At 38.7% G+C, this 13,726-nt stretch overlaps 1 protein-coding gene across 18 annotated transcripts in view; it reads right to left on the bottom strand.

The window, feature by feature from the left end:
• The window catches only part of nrxn1a (neurexin 1a), an 86,551-nt gene that overhangs the window by 57,271 nt on the left and 15,554 nt on the right, over window positions 1-13,726 (bottom strand). For all 18 annotated transcript variants that reach the window (XM_044103823.1, XM_044103814.1, XM_044103825.1 and 15 more), the window contains one exon: window positions 575-876. In XM_044103823.1, the coding sequence (XP_043959758.1) occupies window positions 575-876 (302 nt within the window). The remainder of the gene's footprint in view (window positions 1-574; window positions 877-13,726) is intronic.

Genomic DNA, 13,726 nt, shown 5'->3' with positions numbered 1-13,726 from the left:
TCTTATGAATCTTTAAAGCGTTATTACATTTCCACTGGGTTTTTATTAACACAGAAGCAAGTGATTAGTTCATGAAAATTAGGGTAGGAGGTGGCGCACCTTTAATTATCTTCCTGTGTGAAACACATACTGAGAACAAGATTAGTGAAACATTTCTAGTCAGGGTAAGTCACAGAAAATGTAGGGGAAAAAAAGCTTCATAAAACAGTATTCAGATATGAAATATTTTTACTCATCATGTGAATTTAATTTTATATCAGACACCAAAAAATATGGTCCTGTTTTCTAAAAGCTCCATCTTTCTGTTGTTTCAAGTGGGAAAATAGTTGAAGAAAAAAGACACATTTTTGTGATTAAAAAAAAATATATACATATATAAATATATATGACCCACAGTCTTATCAATAAAAAGGCATTGGAAGAAAGATAGTATTTAACCAATAAAATGCCGGTTCTATATTCTGACATACTTCCTGTCATTTCATTTGTCCCTCTGTTAGTTTAACTCTTTATCATTGCTTCTCCTTTCCGCTAGGCCGCTCACTCCTCTCTCTACCTGTTGTAGTCTGGTTACCTGTCTCAGGTTGCGGGTGACTTTCACGTCGTGCCAGGCGTTGTCGTTGAACTTGCCGTTGACGGGCTCCACCAGGGCTTCGAAGGCCCCAGAGCCGAGATTAATGACAAGGGACACGGCACCATTCTTTAGTGCCAGGTTCACGTAGTCGGCTGACTTGCCCGTGTGCAGCATCAGGCCGTTGCGCTGCAGCGTCTTGAAGGACAGCGTGATTTCGTCACTGCTGGATTGGATGGGGTTGGGTGACAAGTCGTAGCAGAAGTACTCAGAGCCCTTAAAGGTGGCAACATACTCCTCACGAGCTATAAAGAGAGGCAAGCGGGGGGAAAAAAAGAACAAATACGTTTGTAAATGTTACAGGGTTGTTGAACATTATTCTAATGATTAGCACATTATCTCAGCTATAATGCCTCTTCCCACACTGCTCTTCATAAACCGCTCCGGGAAAGAAAATGGTGGGTGTTCATCAGAGCCAGTCGAGTAAAACAAATCTCAGCTGGCTGGTTAAATTTGATTCCAATGCTCAGTACAAAAACATATTCCTTAAGATGCTGAAAATGTTGTTATTGTCAAGCAAAGCCTCACTGATGCCAGCAGTTGGAAGAAACACTTCCTTCAGTACCTCTAATCGCACCATGGAGTGGTGGGTAAACAAGCTTTGATCAGTCATGTGGGTTAGAGATTAAACAGTGTGGATATGAGAGAGACAGTCGTGAGAGAAGAGCGTTCCAAACTCGTTATGAAACCTGCCACGCTCTCTTTTGAGAGAACAGCTGTGCTGGCAGTCGAAAGTGATGTGGTCTTGTTTGACAACATGGCTCATTTCTCGACGTTCGGAAAAAGACACAATTTTTTGGTGTAACTTTGTGCGGCAGCAGTCGAGGTTTGGAGGAATTTGATAAGGGTGGGAAAAACTGCCGATGGAAATGGAGAAGAGCAGCCTGTAAGCTTCATGGCAGCCAAAGCCAATTATGGTCCCTTGCAAATATATTCATAGCCCTTGAACTTTTTCACATTTCGTCACACAACCCAAATTGTGGTGCATTCTGCTTCGATTTTATGTGGTACACCAACACAAGGCAGTGCATGATTGTTAAGTAAAGGGGAAATGATACATGGTGGTCCATTTTTCTTCCAAATAAAGATCTGAAAAGTGTGGTACTACTAATTAAAACCCAACACAACCAACTAACTTCAAATTAGTGAAAAAAGAAGGTCCTCAGGTCAGAAATTTGACAAAAAACTGTCCAATTTCAGTAACGTTGTTTAACATGTAATGTACAACCTTTATTTCAATTACACAGATCAATAAGTCATTGAGAAATTTATTATAATAAATATTATTTACAGTAGAACAGTCTAAATAAATCATGTTAAGGTTAAAGACCTTCCTGCTCAAATTTAATGCTTAAAAACAATATACAAAGAAATTTACAAAATAAATCTCTAGAAAATGTTGTTGGTAATTCTAACCGACCTAAAACAAGAAAAGTTTAGTCAGTGAGAAAAAAACACGTGTTTGTTTCTATGTTTATAAAGATATCTGGTTTCATTTGTTAGTAATGTTTTGCAAATTTAGGATTTTAATCAAACGCTATATTGCACTTAATTACAAAACTGCTACAGTTTGAATAACAAGCACTTTCCAAACCTTGAAAACACTTGAAATTCAAGGATTTTAAGCACTAGTACAAACCCTGAACATGCAAAGCACGCAGAATACAGTAGAGTAGAGGCATCAAAGTGTGGTTGAAGTTAATGAGAAGGTGGATGGAGCTAAAATTTTAATTAATAATTGTGCTTATTTGAGCTGATTTTGCAGTATTAATTCAGTGAGGCTGAATACAAACATACATTCTCCACTTTTTAGAGTTTATTTATACAACATTTTGAAACCCATGTATAATTTTCTATCCCCTCCATTGTGTTAGTCTGTTGCATAAAATCACAACAATGTAGACCGAAGATTTTGGTTCAATCATGACGGTGTGAAAAAAGTTTAAGGAGTACCGTATGAATCATTTTGCAAGCTGCTGTGAAATTCAGAGAATCGGGCATTCGGCCAATGGAAACTTACCTTGAAAACCCTCTGTGACCTCCAAGGACACTAAACCAAGGTTTCACAATCCATCATACTTAAGCTCACATTTACTTATCTACTCTTACACCTACTCACACATCAATGCAAAGCAAGCAGAGAAAAAAACCCCAAAAAAACATGCAAGCGAGAATAAGAAAACAAAAACGATCGCATAAACAAGTAAGAGATGACATTATCTCTCCTCCACCTAAGCATCACCCTTCCTCTGCATCCCAATATCTCTCACACCTCCCTCCTGGCATCATGCCATCATTCCTCTCCACACATCTTGTTGGCCTCTTTTTTTTCCCTTTTCTTTTCCGCTCTCTGCTTCGGGCACAACCACCATCTTGTAGTTCGCCATAACGAGGAGAAGAGAGGAGGAGTTTAATGCAGACCAGGTGAAGCCGCAGAAAGACAGACACTTGGCGAGGGAACCGCCAAAGTGTCCAGGGGTAGAAAGGATTGCCACATAATGAATAGACTGAAGTGTAATAGGTTATTAAGGTGGCAAGAGGAAAGGAGAGGAGCGCTAGAATGGAATTGGCCGCACTCGAGTGAATGTAACGCAAAGAGCATAATGAGGAGGAAAAAGTGAGAATATATCACAATTCAATGGCCAAATTGTGGCAAATTGTCTTTCTGTGGTCCTGCTGCATGAAAAAAAAAACAACAACCCAGAGTGTGAATGCCAATATACGAGTGAGAAACAACACGTTGTTTGCCAGCATGTGTGAGAGTTCCTCTGGTGTGTGACTCCTTCCCTCCCAGCATGTTAATTAAGACTGTGTGTGTGCGCCTGCAGAAAGAAAACACTGTGTGCAGCTCTGCATATAGGCATGTGAAAGTGTGCACTGGAAACTACATATTATTTTATATGTGCATTAAATATGTGTGGGTGTGGGTGGGTGCTGGACTCTGTAAATATTGGTGTATAGTTGTCAGAAAAGCTATTACCAACTCAGGGCCTCGGGCTAGTCTTTACTGAAAGAGCGAGGGGAAGAGAGAGAGAGAGAGAGGGGGGCACGCGCAAAAAACACACACTCAGACTGAAACAACAAGCAACAGTGTTAACACAATCACACAAACACACAACCTCAGACAAATGCAGATGAGGTGCCAACAAAGAAAGGAGGGAAAAGTGGATAGCGGTGTGTTTACAATGAGAACACACACAGGCGTCCAGCAGCATTCAGCGGTAATTTACAGAGGTGCCATTAGTTTTCAGAACGCTGCTCCGCTATTCTGTTGTTAATTTACAGACACGTCATTAGAGCAGACAGGAGAACATAAAGCATCTCCGCATCGATTTGGACGTCCCGGCCCGCGAACGCTCGCTCTGTTACATCGCGCGTGCAAATCAGAAGGGAAAGGCATACGTGGGGTTACGCAAACGCGACGGAGACCATGTGTTGAGCGTGCATCTGAAACAGCCCCCTCCCCTTCATCTCCCTCAAGTGGGCAGGTTGGAGTGGATCTGTTGTAGCTCAGATTAATGGAGTGAGTCAGTATTAACTCAGAGTAAACACTGAAGCAGACACTGACATACACACCACATGTCACACTTCATCCTGTGGAAAGCACCGTCGATCAACGCCAGGGAGTCGGAGGATGGAGGAGCACAGTGGCCCTGACACGGAGACGCTCAACAATTACCTGAAATTAACAATAAGCTAAGGAGAAGAAATAACTATTTCCAAAATGTAGTAATCTGCAAAAGTATTTCTTTTTCTTAAACTTTGTCCCCCAAAGTTCAATTAATCATATTTGTGATTGTTTTTGTGAAAGGAGTGCATAATTCTGAAAAAGACTTGAGACTGCGGCTGAAGTCTAATAGATGAAACATCTAGTAAGTCTGGAAAATGGTGAAACTAAACCATTTTTGTTTAATATCTCTTATACTCAGGCTTCCAGATAGTAATCTGGCCAACAAAGATATCACTTAAATATAACCTGTCTGACAAGCAAAACAATTTAGATCAGAGAATATTAGGGCTACATGATATTAGAAAATCTTGCTATATGAGAATATTTGTAAATATTACAATGAATATTTCAATCTTCATCTTTCTCCTCTTTCTCATGTAGGCATCCTAAACTCTGTCCTTTAGCATTTGTCTTCAGTGGGACCAAATATGAAAATGTTAAAGAGGTATGAATATTTGTGTGAGGCACTGTATGCCTGTTTCTAGTACTATCATGAGCTATAAATCTTTGTTGAATTTAATTGTGGTAAAAGTGGTCTGAGGTCTGTCTGGCCTTTATTCGTCTGGCTTTGCCTCTCAGAAACCATCTCAACAATACAGTCTGATTAGATTCAGTTGAACAAACAACAGAACAGACAGAGTCCAACCCCCCAAACTGGATTCCTGTCTCCAGGAGGCTTAGCTGGTTGATTTTAAAGATGAAGTGAAAGAAACAGACAATTTTTATTTTCAAAAACGTCCAACAATATTTTTGCTTGAGCTGTTATAGAATAACCTTACAAACAAAATAACCTTGGTTTAGTTTTAGTGAAAATCTTAAAAAATTATGTTCAAAGAATTAAAGACCTATGCTACAAAATGAGAAATCTTTGTTTCTTAAAACCCAAAGCTCAAAGAGAACAACTCTGTGATGCCAAGGAATCAGAGATCAGCAACTACTTCAGCTGTTTTCAGGTCATGTCCTTCCTGTTCTGCCTCTTCTTTACTTCCTGTTGTCTTTCTTTCCTGCTTCATAGTTTCTTTTTCTCCTTTGGTCACTCTAATTGTGTTCTGTTTCGTGATTGATTGTTTCTGTTCAGTCACTTATTCCATTACATTCCCTCTGCTTTTCTCAATCAGCTGCTCTCACTCTGGTTGATTAGTCTCCACCTGTGTAATGTTTCACTGATCACCTCTCCTAAGTATATATCCCTCTTTGGGTGAGTCTGTCTGCTGGTTCTTGTTTTGGATTTGGATTTATCCTGCTCTTCATTATTTTTTCACATGTTAGATTTTGGTTCCTAGACTCTGATTTTTGGACTCTGGTTTCAGTTTTAATTAGCCCTCCTTTGCCTCATTAACCTTTTTAGACCTAAGTTTCAAATTTTGACCTTGATATTTTTGCTTACTTTAATTGTAATGTCCTGTGTGTAAATATATTCTTATATTTATCCATAACAACTGGAACATTCAATATCTAGCGAGTTATTTTCACAATTTACCATCAATTAAGAGTTCCTCTCAGATTAATTTCACTTCCTGCTATGGTGGGGGTGAAATTACCATAATGACCCCAATATTGGCTGGAAAGCACAACGTCTCCCTTTTCAGGAATTTTTCCAACAGCGCAAAGTGTGGTGGAATTACAGTACTGCAAATTTGGCTGGGTTGTCACAGATCTGTCCGGTCTGAAATCTTAAACTTCTTTATTTTTGCATCCTTATGTGCCTCTTATCAACCAACATTTTGGTCCAACAGAATCTAAATAATGTGCATGTACTGTGCAACAACTATCTTTCACATTTTGCAGTTAAAACCTACACAAGATGTAATCTAACTTTACATATTTTGCTTTTTAATGTGCATTTCTGCCCTCCAGATATTTATTCACATCTGCACTGACATCATACATAGGCAGCACTGCAAATTGAAATATATAAATTCATTTTCACAGAAAATGCCAGCAGGAAACTGTATGTACGAAGATACAGCTAAAATGTCCACTCAGGTTCTTCACATACTTGAGATGGATCATACCTCCTGTTTTGAGTTCATGCATAGCCAGGAATTTAAATGGGCCCAGACTTTGCTTTGCAAAATTTTCACTGTAGAAATACGTAATGCATAAATAACAGGCAACTCTTGTCTCTACTTTAGAGTGATTTTGTATTTAGAATAATCTTTTTGTTGGTCACAAGAATCCCTTTTGAGTCAAACAGTTGTAAATATTTAATCCTACTCTTATCCAACTGCTAACAATAGTTGCCACCTTAAATGTTTTGCCACTCAGCTAAGCATGAAGGAGGTGGACTATGCAGAAAAGTGCCCAGACTGAATAACCTAAAAATTCAATAATTAGAAATTAAAATCTGCTGTTATTTATCTGGAACTGCTCTGTCTTGGGACTAACGAATCCAAACCACCAAAACATTTTACTATCTTCAATATTCTTTGGTATATGTGGTGTTACTGAAGGAAGAAGACATAAGGTTAATTATTTTGGTTTTTCAAATGAAGTCAGAGGAAGCCCATGTAGGAATCTATGTGAAAGAAAACTGTACTTACAACTACCTACGCAAAAAAGAGTGAGACTTTCAGCAGATAACAGGAAGGCTGAACAGAATAAAACTGGAATTGAAGTATAGATATAATGACCTTGCAGTCATAAACTATAAGAGGCAAGGATAAAAGAAGGAAGAGGAAGAAAAAATGTAAATCTAAGAAATGCATCTGAAAATATACGTGAATAGTGTTCAAAAGAAGTAAGATCTGAACAATCAAGGCTAGAGAAGGAGCGGGAATAAGCAGAAATTTAAAGATGATTGGCGTTAGACCTTGAAAGCTGCTGCTCTTATGAATAAGGCAATCTGTGGGGAGGCGGGGAGAGATGGAAAAGCTGATCGGATCTCTGCTGCTCCGAGGGACCAGCTGCAACTGTTCCTCCCCTCAAATAATCAAACACACATCACATGGATTTTTCTGTATGCTGGTGCACATATGGTGTGTGTGTGGGCGTGTGCGTGTGTGTCATTTACAGCTTTGTCTCATCTCCTGGGTCTCCTCCTCAATGTTTCACCGAGTAATTTGGTTTCTCCATAGCAACCCTGTGTTACAGGGGGCTCCAGCAAAAAAAAAGAAATACAAGAGTGTGCATGTGTCTTTCAGAGAAAGAGAGACAGGAAGAGAGATGGTGAAGGAGGAGAAGAGAGAGAAAGAGTGATTGAGTGAACAGTACATTATCATGGACAGCTGTACTGAATCAAAATGGCGGATGGAGGCTGGGAGCACATCAGGGGAGCCTTCATTATACAGCACCTGATAGAGGGAGCAGGGTGGAAAGAAGCAGGGGAGAGAAAAGAGAGAAATGCACAGGGAGGATTCGAAAGGAGAAATGGGGAATTGAGGCACTCATTGAGATGGGAGAAATGGAGGGATAGCAAGACGGCTCGAGGTATGGGAGTGGCAGATCGAGGGGCTGGGCCGGCCGGCCGGAGAGAATGAAACAGAGAAAAATGCTGGTGTATCTAAATCCTGGTGTTGCAAGCCTCAATCATGGCAGCCCTGTCATTCTGGAGATAGCACACTGCAATTCCCCTGCACCTCGTTTTTAGCCCACCATGCAGTTCTGCTATCAGCTCCACTCAGACACTGCACACACACACGCCCACACACACATTTATATTGCAAACATCCTGCATGAAGGCATTCCTTCTTAATAACCGACAGGTGGATTAACTAAAAACTCATATACAGTGTATAGATGTAGATGTCCAGGGTTGGAAATGTATGTAAATGTATTTCAGTGTATATAACATTCTGATAGCAGTGACTTCACATCTGAAAATTCAGTCAGTAAAAGGCGAGCTCACTAAACGACTGCTGTTTCTATCTCTGCTCTGTGATATACCATGTCTGGCTTAGAAACCGATTGGGTTATCACATCACAGCCAGGGGAGCAATACTGTAGAGGAGGATATTACTGTCAGGACGCAGTGACGGATCGGCTGTCTCAAATACAGGATCTCTTTTTCTCCTTTTTTTTTGTTGTTAAAATGAAGACGTTTGCTCCTAGTTTGAGAAGCCAAACGGTTGCAGAAAGTGAGATGAGGAATAACAAATCAGTGCAAAAGAATTGATATGATTGGAAAAAGTAGAGAAAAGAACTGGCCATTTTTACCTTGACCAGCTTTTCTATTTGTTAAGTACATCAAAACTATTTGAACAGTGAGAACATTTTAGGTTAAATAAAAAAAATCTGATGCAGGTCAGGGGTCCATCCTTTGATTTACCAATTGGATTCATTTCTTTAATTTCTTCAAATTCTGTTGAATTCAAAAGTACATTTATCATTTTTATGCATAACAGTCGCTGGGAAAAAGAAATGGAAATCGATCCAAATTGAAATCTGAAGAAACAGTATTTAAAATTTGCATTTGTCTTCTTGATTTAAGACATTTATTAAGCTTTAATGATCATTTTGCCGACATTTTCCAGCTTTCGTTGATCTTTTTTAGATTTTCTTACACTTTACTTGACTCTTGTTATTTTACACCATAGATTGTGTGATTTTAGTTTTTGTCTATTTAGATTGAGATAATCACAGTCCTCCAACCTCCTACATGTTGACATTTTACACCAATTAATTTATTAAAAGCAAAAATAAGGAAGCCAATTGCGAATAAAGAGAAAACATCAGACAGACCAACTTTTTCTGCCTGGTCAAAGCTGGTCAAGTCTTGTGGCCTTCACCAGTCAAGTGGCTGGTGAATGACTGGTTTCAAAATCAAAGTATTGCCTTTTCCAGTCAGCAAATTAACAATACATCAACACAGCAAGGAAGTGCTGACAATGCAACTCGTTAGTGTGAAAGTTTTTACTGAGTGAAGATTACTTAAAGCATAAATGTTAGTCCTTCATTTTTTGATGGACTCAAAACTACTGTCTCTATCAGCTTATTTCTGATGGTCAGTATCGATTATATTACAATATCCAAGCCACACAACTGAGTTTATATGTATGAGCTATTTGCGGATTCACCTATTTGTGGACTTTTCTGTGCAAAGTAAATCTGAATTATTTGCAGAAAAGCCACTGAGAGTATGTCTAAAATATTCAAAAGAAAATGCAGATTGGGAAGCTAAAATCCTGATGCTTCTTGACTCGCTACGCCAAGAGCAGAGATGAGGAAGACTGTAGACATTAGTTCTGTGGTAAGATGGGTTCTACTCTGCTTATTAATGCACATTAAGGTATATTTGGTGTTTGAACCATTAAAACAGGCGATTAGAAGTGTTTTAGAAGGGGTGTCAAGTATTCGCGGGCTGCTGAGGTCCTTAACTTTGTGTCAACCAATAAAAGCAAAGGTAGATGCATCTCCGGGAAAAAAAAGCTACACAATATAAGAAAAAATGTGTAAGTGTTTCATAGTTGTTAAATTGATACCAGATGCAATAAACAAATGTTTTCTCTATCCTTTTTTTCCCCACATCAAATCTCTAGATCAGATGTGGACATCAAGGGTTTATTTAATTGCTCAACAATATTATAGGTATGCAGAGAGTGAATACATGGCATTAATGATGGACTGCCAAGTGTTGTACTGTGCTCATTTCTATACTTTATGCTGCATTATTTTAAATACATTAAACTAACATTAATGACAACAAAAACCTTTCGCATGATAGCAGATTTACATGTTCTAAATGCTTTTTTGTCACACGTAAGTCATTTAAATACCTCTGACTTTCATTTTAGGTAAAGTAATGAGAAAAGTGCCTCCTGCCACTGTGCTAAATCTTTTCTTTTCGTGTGTCTTTTGCCCATATCTTTCCTTCCCTTCTGCCTCCATCTGTAGAGTTTGAATTTGGCCTTCTCTCTGGTACCCAGGGAAACCGGTTTGTTTCCATGACAATGTCTTCAGGCAGAACAGCGTATTTGTCTTAAGCTGGATAAGATCAGAGTCAGTTTCATTCCTTTTTAGACAAACGCGCACAGAAATAAGCGCGGCGGTATCACGTCGCAAACGCACAGCGAGGATCACAGAGGGATGGCAAAGCATACACAATGTGAAAAATTTACATTTGCGCAGGTCGTTTGTATAGAAACAAGGACAAACCCATGGAGATATACGCACAAGGAAAAAATACTGAAACTCTCTTTCAAATGCTTGTTAACAAATAATGAGGTCATAAGGAAATTTTTTCATAAAGGTAATATAATGGCCCCATAATGAGCATTGTGGCTATTTCAATTATCTAAATGCCAAACAAGCACTCTAAATCAATGTGTGTATGTTCATGTTTTGGCAAGCAGCAAAGAAATTAACACAAAATGCCAGATGGAGTACTGGAGTGAATCGCCAATTGGGCCGCTACTTCCAGCACCCACCCAGAAATGATGGAAATTGCTGGAGCAGGTAAGAGACAATTGGAGCACCCACTAGACTCCCTCTTTCATTCCAAAAAGACAAGTGTGTGTGTGTGCCAGTGCTGTTTGAGGAATCTGCGTCCCTGATGAAAACCATCCGGGTTGATTCTGAGACTGGGTCGTTGTTGTTGAGCCCAAGGAGAGATGCAGCTCTCCTGTTGAGAAACGCCGCAGTCTTATCTCCCTCCCTGTCTCCATGTACGTCTCCGACCTTCTCTTTCCACCTCTCTTCTCCCGCTTTCCGAAAGCGTTCGTATCTTTCCTCACCATCACTTTTCCACACTCCTCGTGTCCTATCCTCCTTGCACACTCCCTCCCAGCCTCCGCTCTATCTTACCCCCCCTCCTCCATCCTCTAAAAACCGTGGTGTCCGTTTGATGTCTTTATTTTTAGGCGATTACAAAGACTGTCGGTTTTGTCTGTTCCTTATTAGTAGCAATGAACGCTAAAGGTGTTAATATGTACATGTCCTAACAGGATAATAATTGCATACAATTACCGGGAAAAAAGTCTACATTTATCAGTGGGATTACACATCTCTCTTGTTGAATCTACTAGCTGTGTATTTCCTTGATAATGTGGGGGAAGAGCTCTGTATGTGGGGCTATGACTTTCATTACAAGAGTTGCATGGGTGTTAAGCAATAATGAGCATTCTACTGTAATGTGTGTTAGCAAAATTGAGAAGAGGCAGAATTAGTCCCATTAGACGAGGAGGAAAATCCAGGAAAATTGCGCATCTCGCAGTAAAAACAAACTTTGCACCAATTGCTTCTCGAGTGTTGACGGCCGGAGGGGACAGTTTTTTTCACAGCTCAAGATGTGGCCATCAGAATCCAAATTCACGCCAGTCAGTGAGGCAGGAAGCCAATCAACAGACACTTGCCTCTTAACACCAAGCGTCTCTCTCTTTCTCCGTCTTGTGTTGGACACTGCTCATTTGCTCGTCTTGTGAGATTACGCAACCATCACCGACTATGTGTCGAGTAAGGATCCTTCATTGACAATTATGCAGTCTATTCTGCAGATTTTCCTCGCTGATTAAGAAGTTTTGTGAACGTAAAATATTTTTTCTGATAATTATGTGTCTGGGAACATGCGATGTTATATGTTTTAGCAAGAAAAAATGGGGGGGAAATATTCTATAGCTTCTCAAAAATAATTGACTGCAAACTGACAGAGAGATAAATCTACACTGACGTATTAATTTCCCTTGGACCATTCTACCTTTTGTCAAGCACAAACTTCATTGTATTCTAATAAAATGTTGGTTGTGCACATAAACAAACAGGTCTGGCTGTCAGGGCATTGAGAGAAGCAGCCAATCAGTTCGTTGTAACTCTGGAGGAGCTAAAGAGACCAACAACTAAAGGTAGACATGACTAATATGAATCTATTTTTAAACATAACAAAGAATTTGCTTGTTTCCCTTTACGCAGAACAGAATGTCAGGAAACGAACACACTAAGACCACTTCTAAACACCATCCCATGTTAAAACAGGGTGGTGTCATCAATATGCTGTGGGAATGCATGCCTCAATCAGAAGCAGGAAAAAATGTCAGTTTTCCTTTTTGAAGCAGCATAAGACTGTAGGACGACAATACTAAACTTAAAAATCGCCGATTATCACCATTCAATATTTAGAAAGTTTATAGGGACTTCATTAAGTACTTGTAGAGATCACTGCAGTGAAAGGTAATTTAAGTGCAGTGATACAGTTAAATAGTCTCCTTCAGGGAAGGATAATACAAATGCATGCCACACTTCTAAGATTTTTTTTTTTTTATACATTTACATTTGTGGTTATGACCTAACAAAATTCAAAAAGGTTCAAAGTGCATACTTTTCCAAGGAAGTGTAAATTGGTATAATAATAATAATAATAATAATAGTAATAATAATAATAATAATAATAATAATAATAATAATAATAATAATAATAATAAATGTTTTCCATAAGTTTTCAGTGAAATTCTTGTAGTTTTGATTATTTTACGTGTCTGGTCTAAATAGAAAATGTGGGATACAAATAGCTAGGATACACTTTTTATTTTATTTTATTGAATTGTCTTTGGGAATAGTAGAGTAATTTTGGATTATTGGTGGCAATAATTTACTTCCATACATTTAAGGATTTTCTATTCTTACATTTAATCTGCACTTGAATGTGAATCTATAAGGACTACGACAACCATTCAATTGGTGTCAATCTAGACTAATCTGAACTGCATCCCACTTCAGTCCAACCACATGATATGTACTTTCAACCTGACTCGGTACCACCAGGAGTCAAATTAAAAACAAAAAGTGAAGAAACAATAATACAGTAAATCTTCACATGATCTCATAGTTTCTCATTGTTGTATTTTGACTCCAGTTACGTTTCATTTGCAGCCACAAATGTTAAATCATTCAAGGTAGATCATTCAATCTGTCTGATTTTCCCTATTCAGTAAATGCATCAAAATGAAGAACTTACAACATTTCCAGTTTACAAGAGCCTGCTTTGTGATGCACTTTTTCCATTCAAATAAAGCTTATGGATGTCTGCTTTGATGTGCAAATGGAAATAATCTTGTCCTTATTACCTTTTCTGATAGACTCAAAAGTACTACATCAATAAAACTCTGATCCCATTTTTTATGAGTAATAGTCTTTGGTTTAAACAGGACATGGCAGGTTGGACCTTAAAGAGAACGGAAATTGGTTTCCACCAGGGAAAGTCTGATCGGTGCAACTCTGAATATCAATTTTTGCAATATTGCATCTGGAATGGACTGCTTGTATGCAATATTTAGTAGCTTGTCATTTTTCAAGCTCTGTTTGGAAGAAACATATTTAGCCAATGAAATGGACTCTCGATGCCCTTGATGTCCACATTTGATGTAAATTACAGAGTCCGAAATGCTAAATCTGGTGGAAAGTGACATGAGCACGGAAATAATGAAAAAGTAAGAGAG

This window comes from Gambusia affinis, linkage group LG20 (assembly GCF_019740435.1).
Source record: "Gambusia affinis linkage group LG20, SWU_Gaff_1.0, whole genome shotgun sequence".
Classification (NCBI taxonomy): Eukaryota; Metazoa; Chordata; class Actinopteri; order Cyprinodontiformes; family Poeciliidae; genus Gambusia; species Gambusia affinis.
Note: the sequence above shows the minus strand (reverse complement) of the source record. Positions and strands in the feature narration are given on the sequence as shown.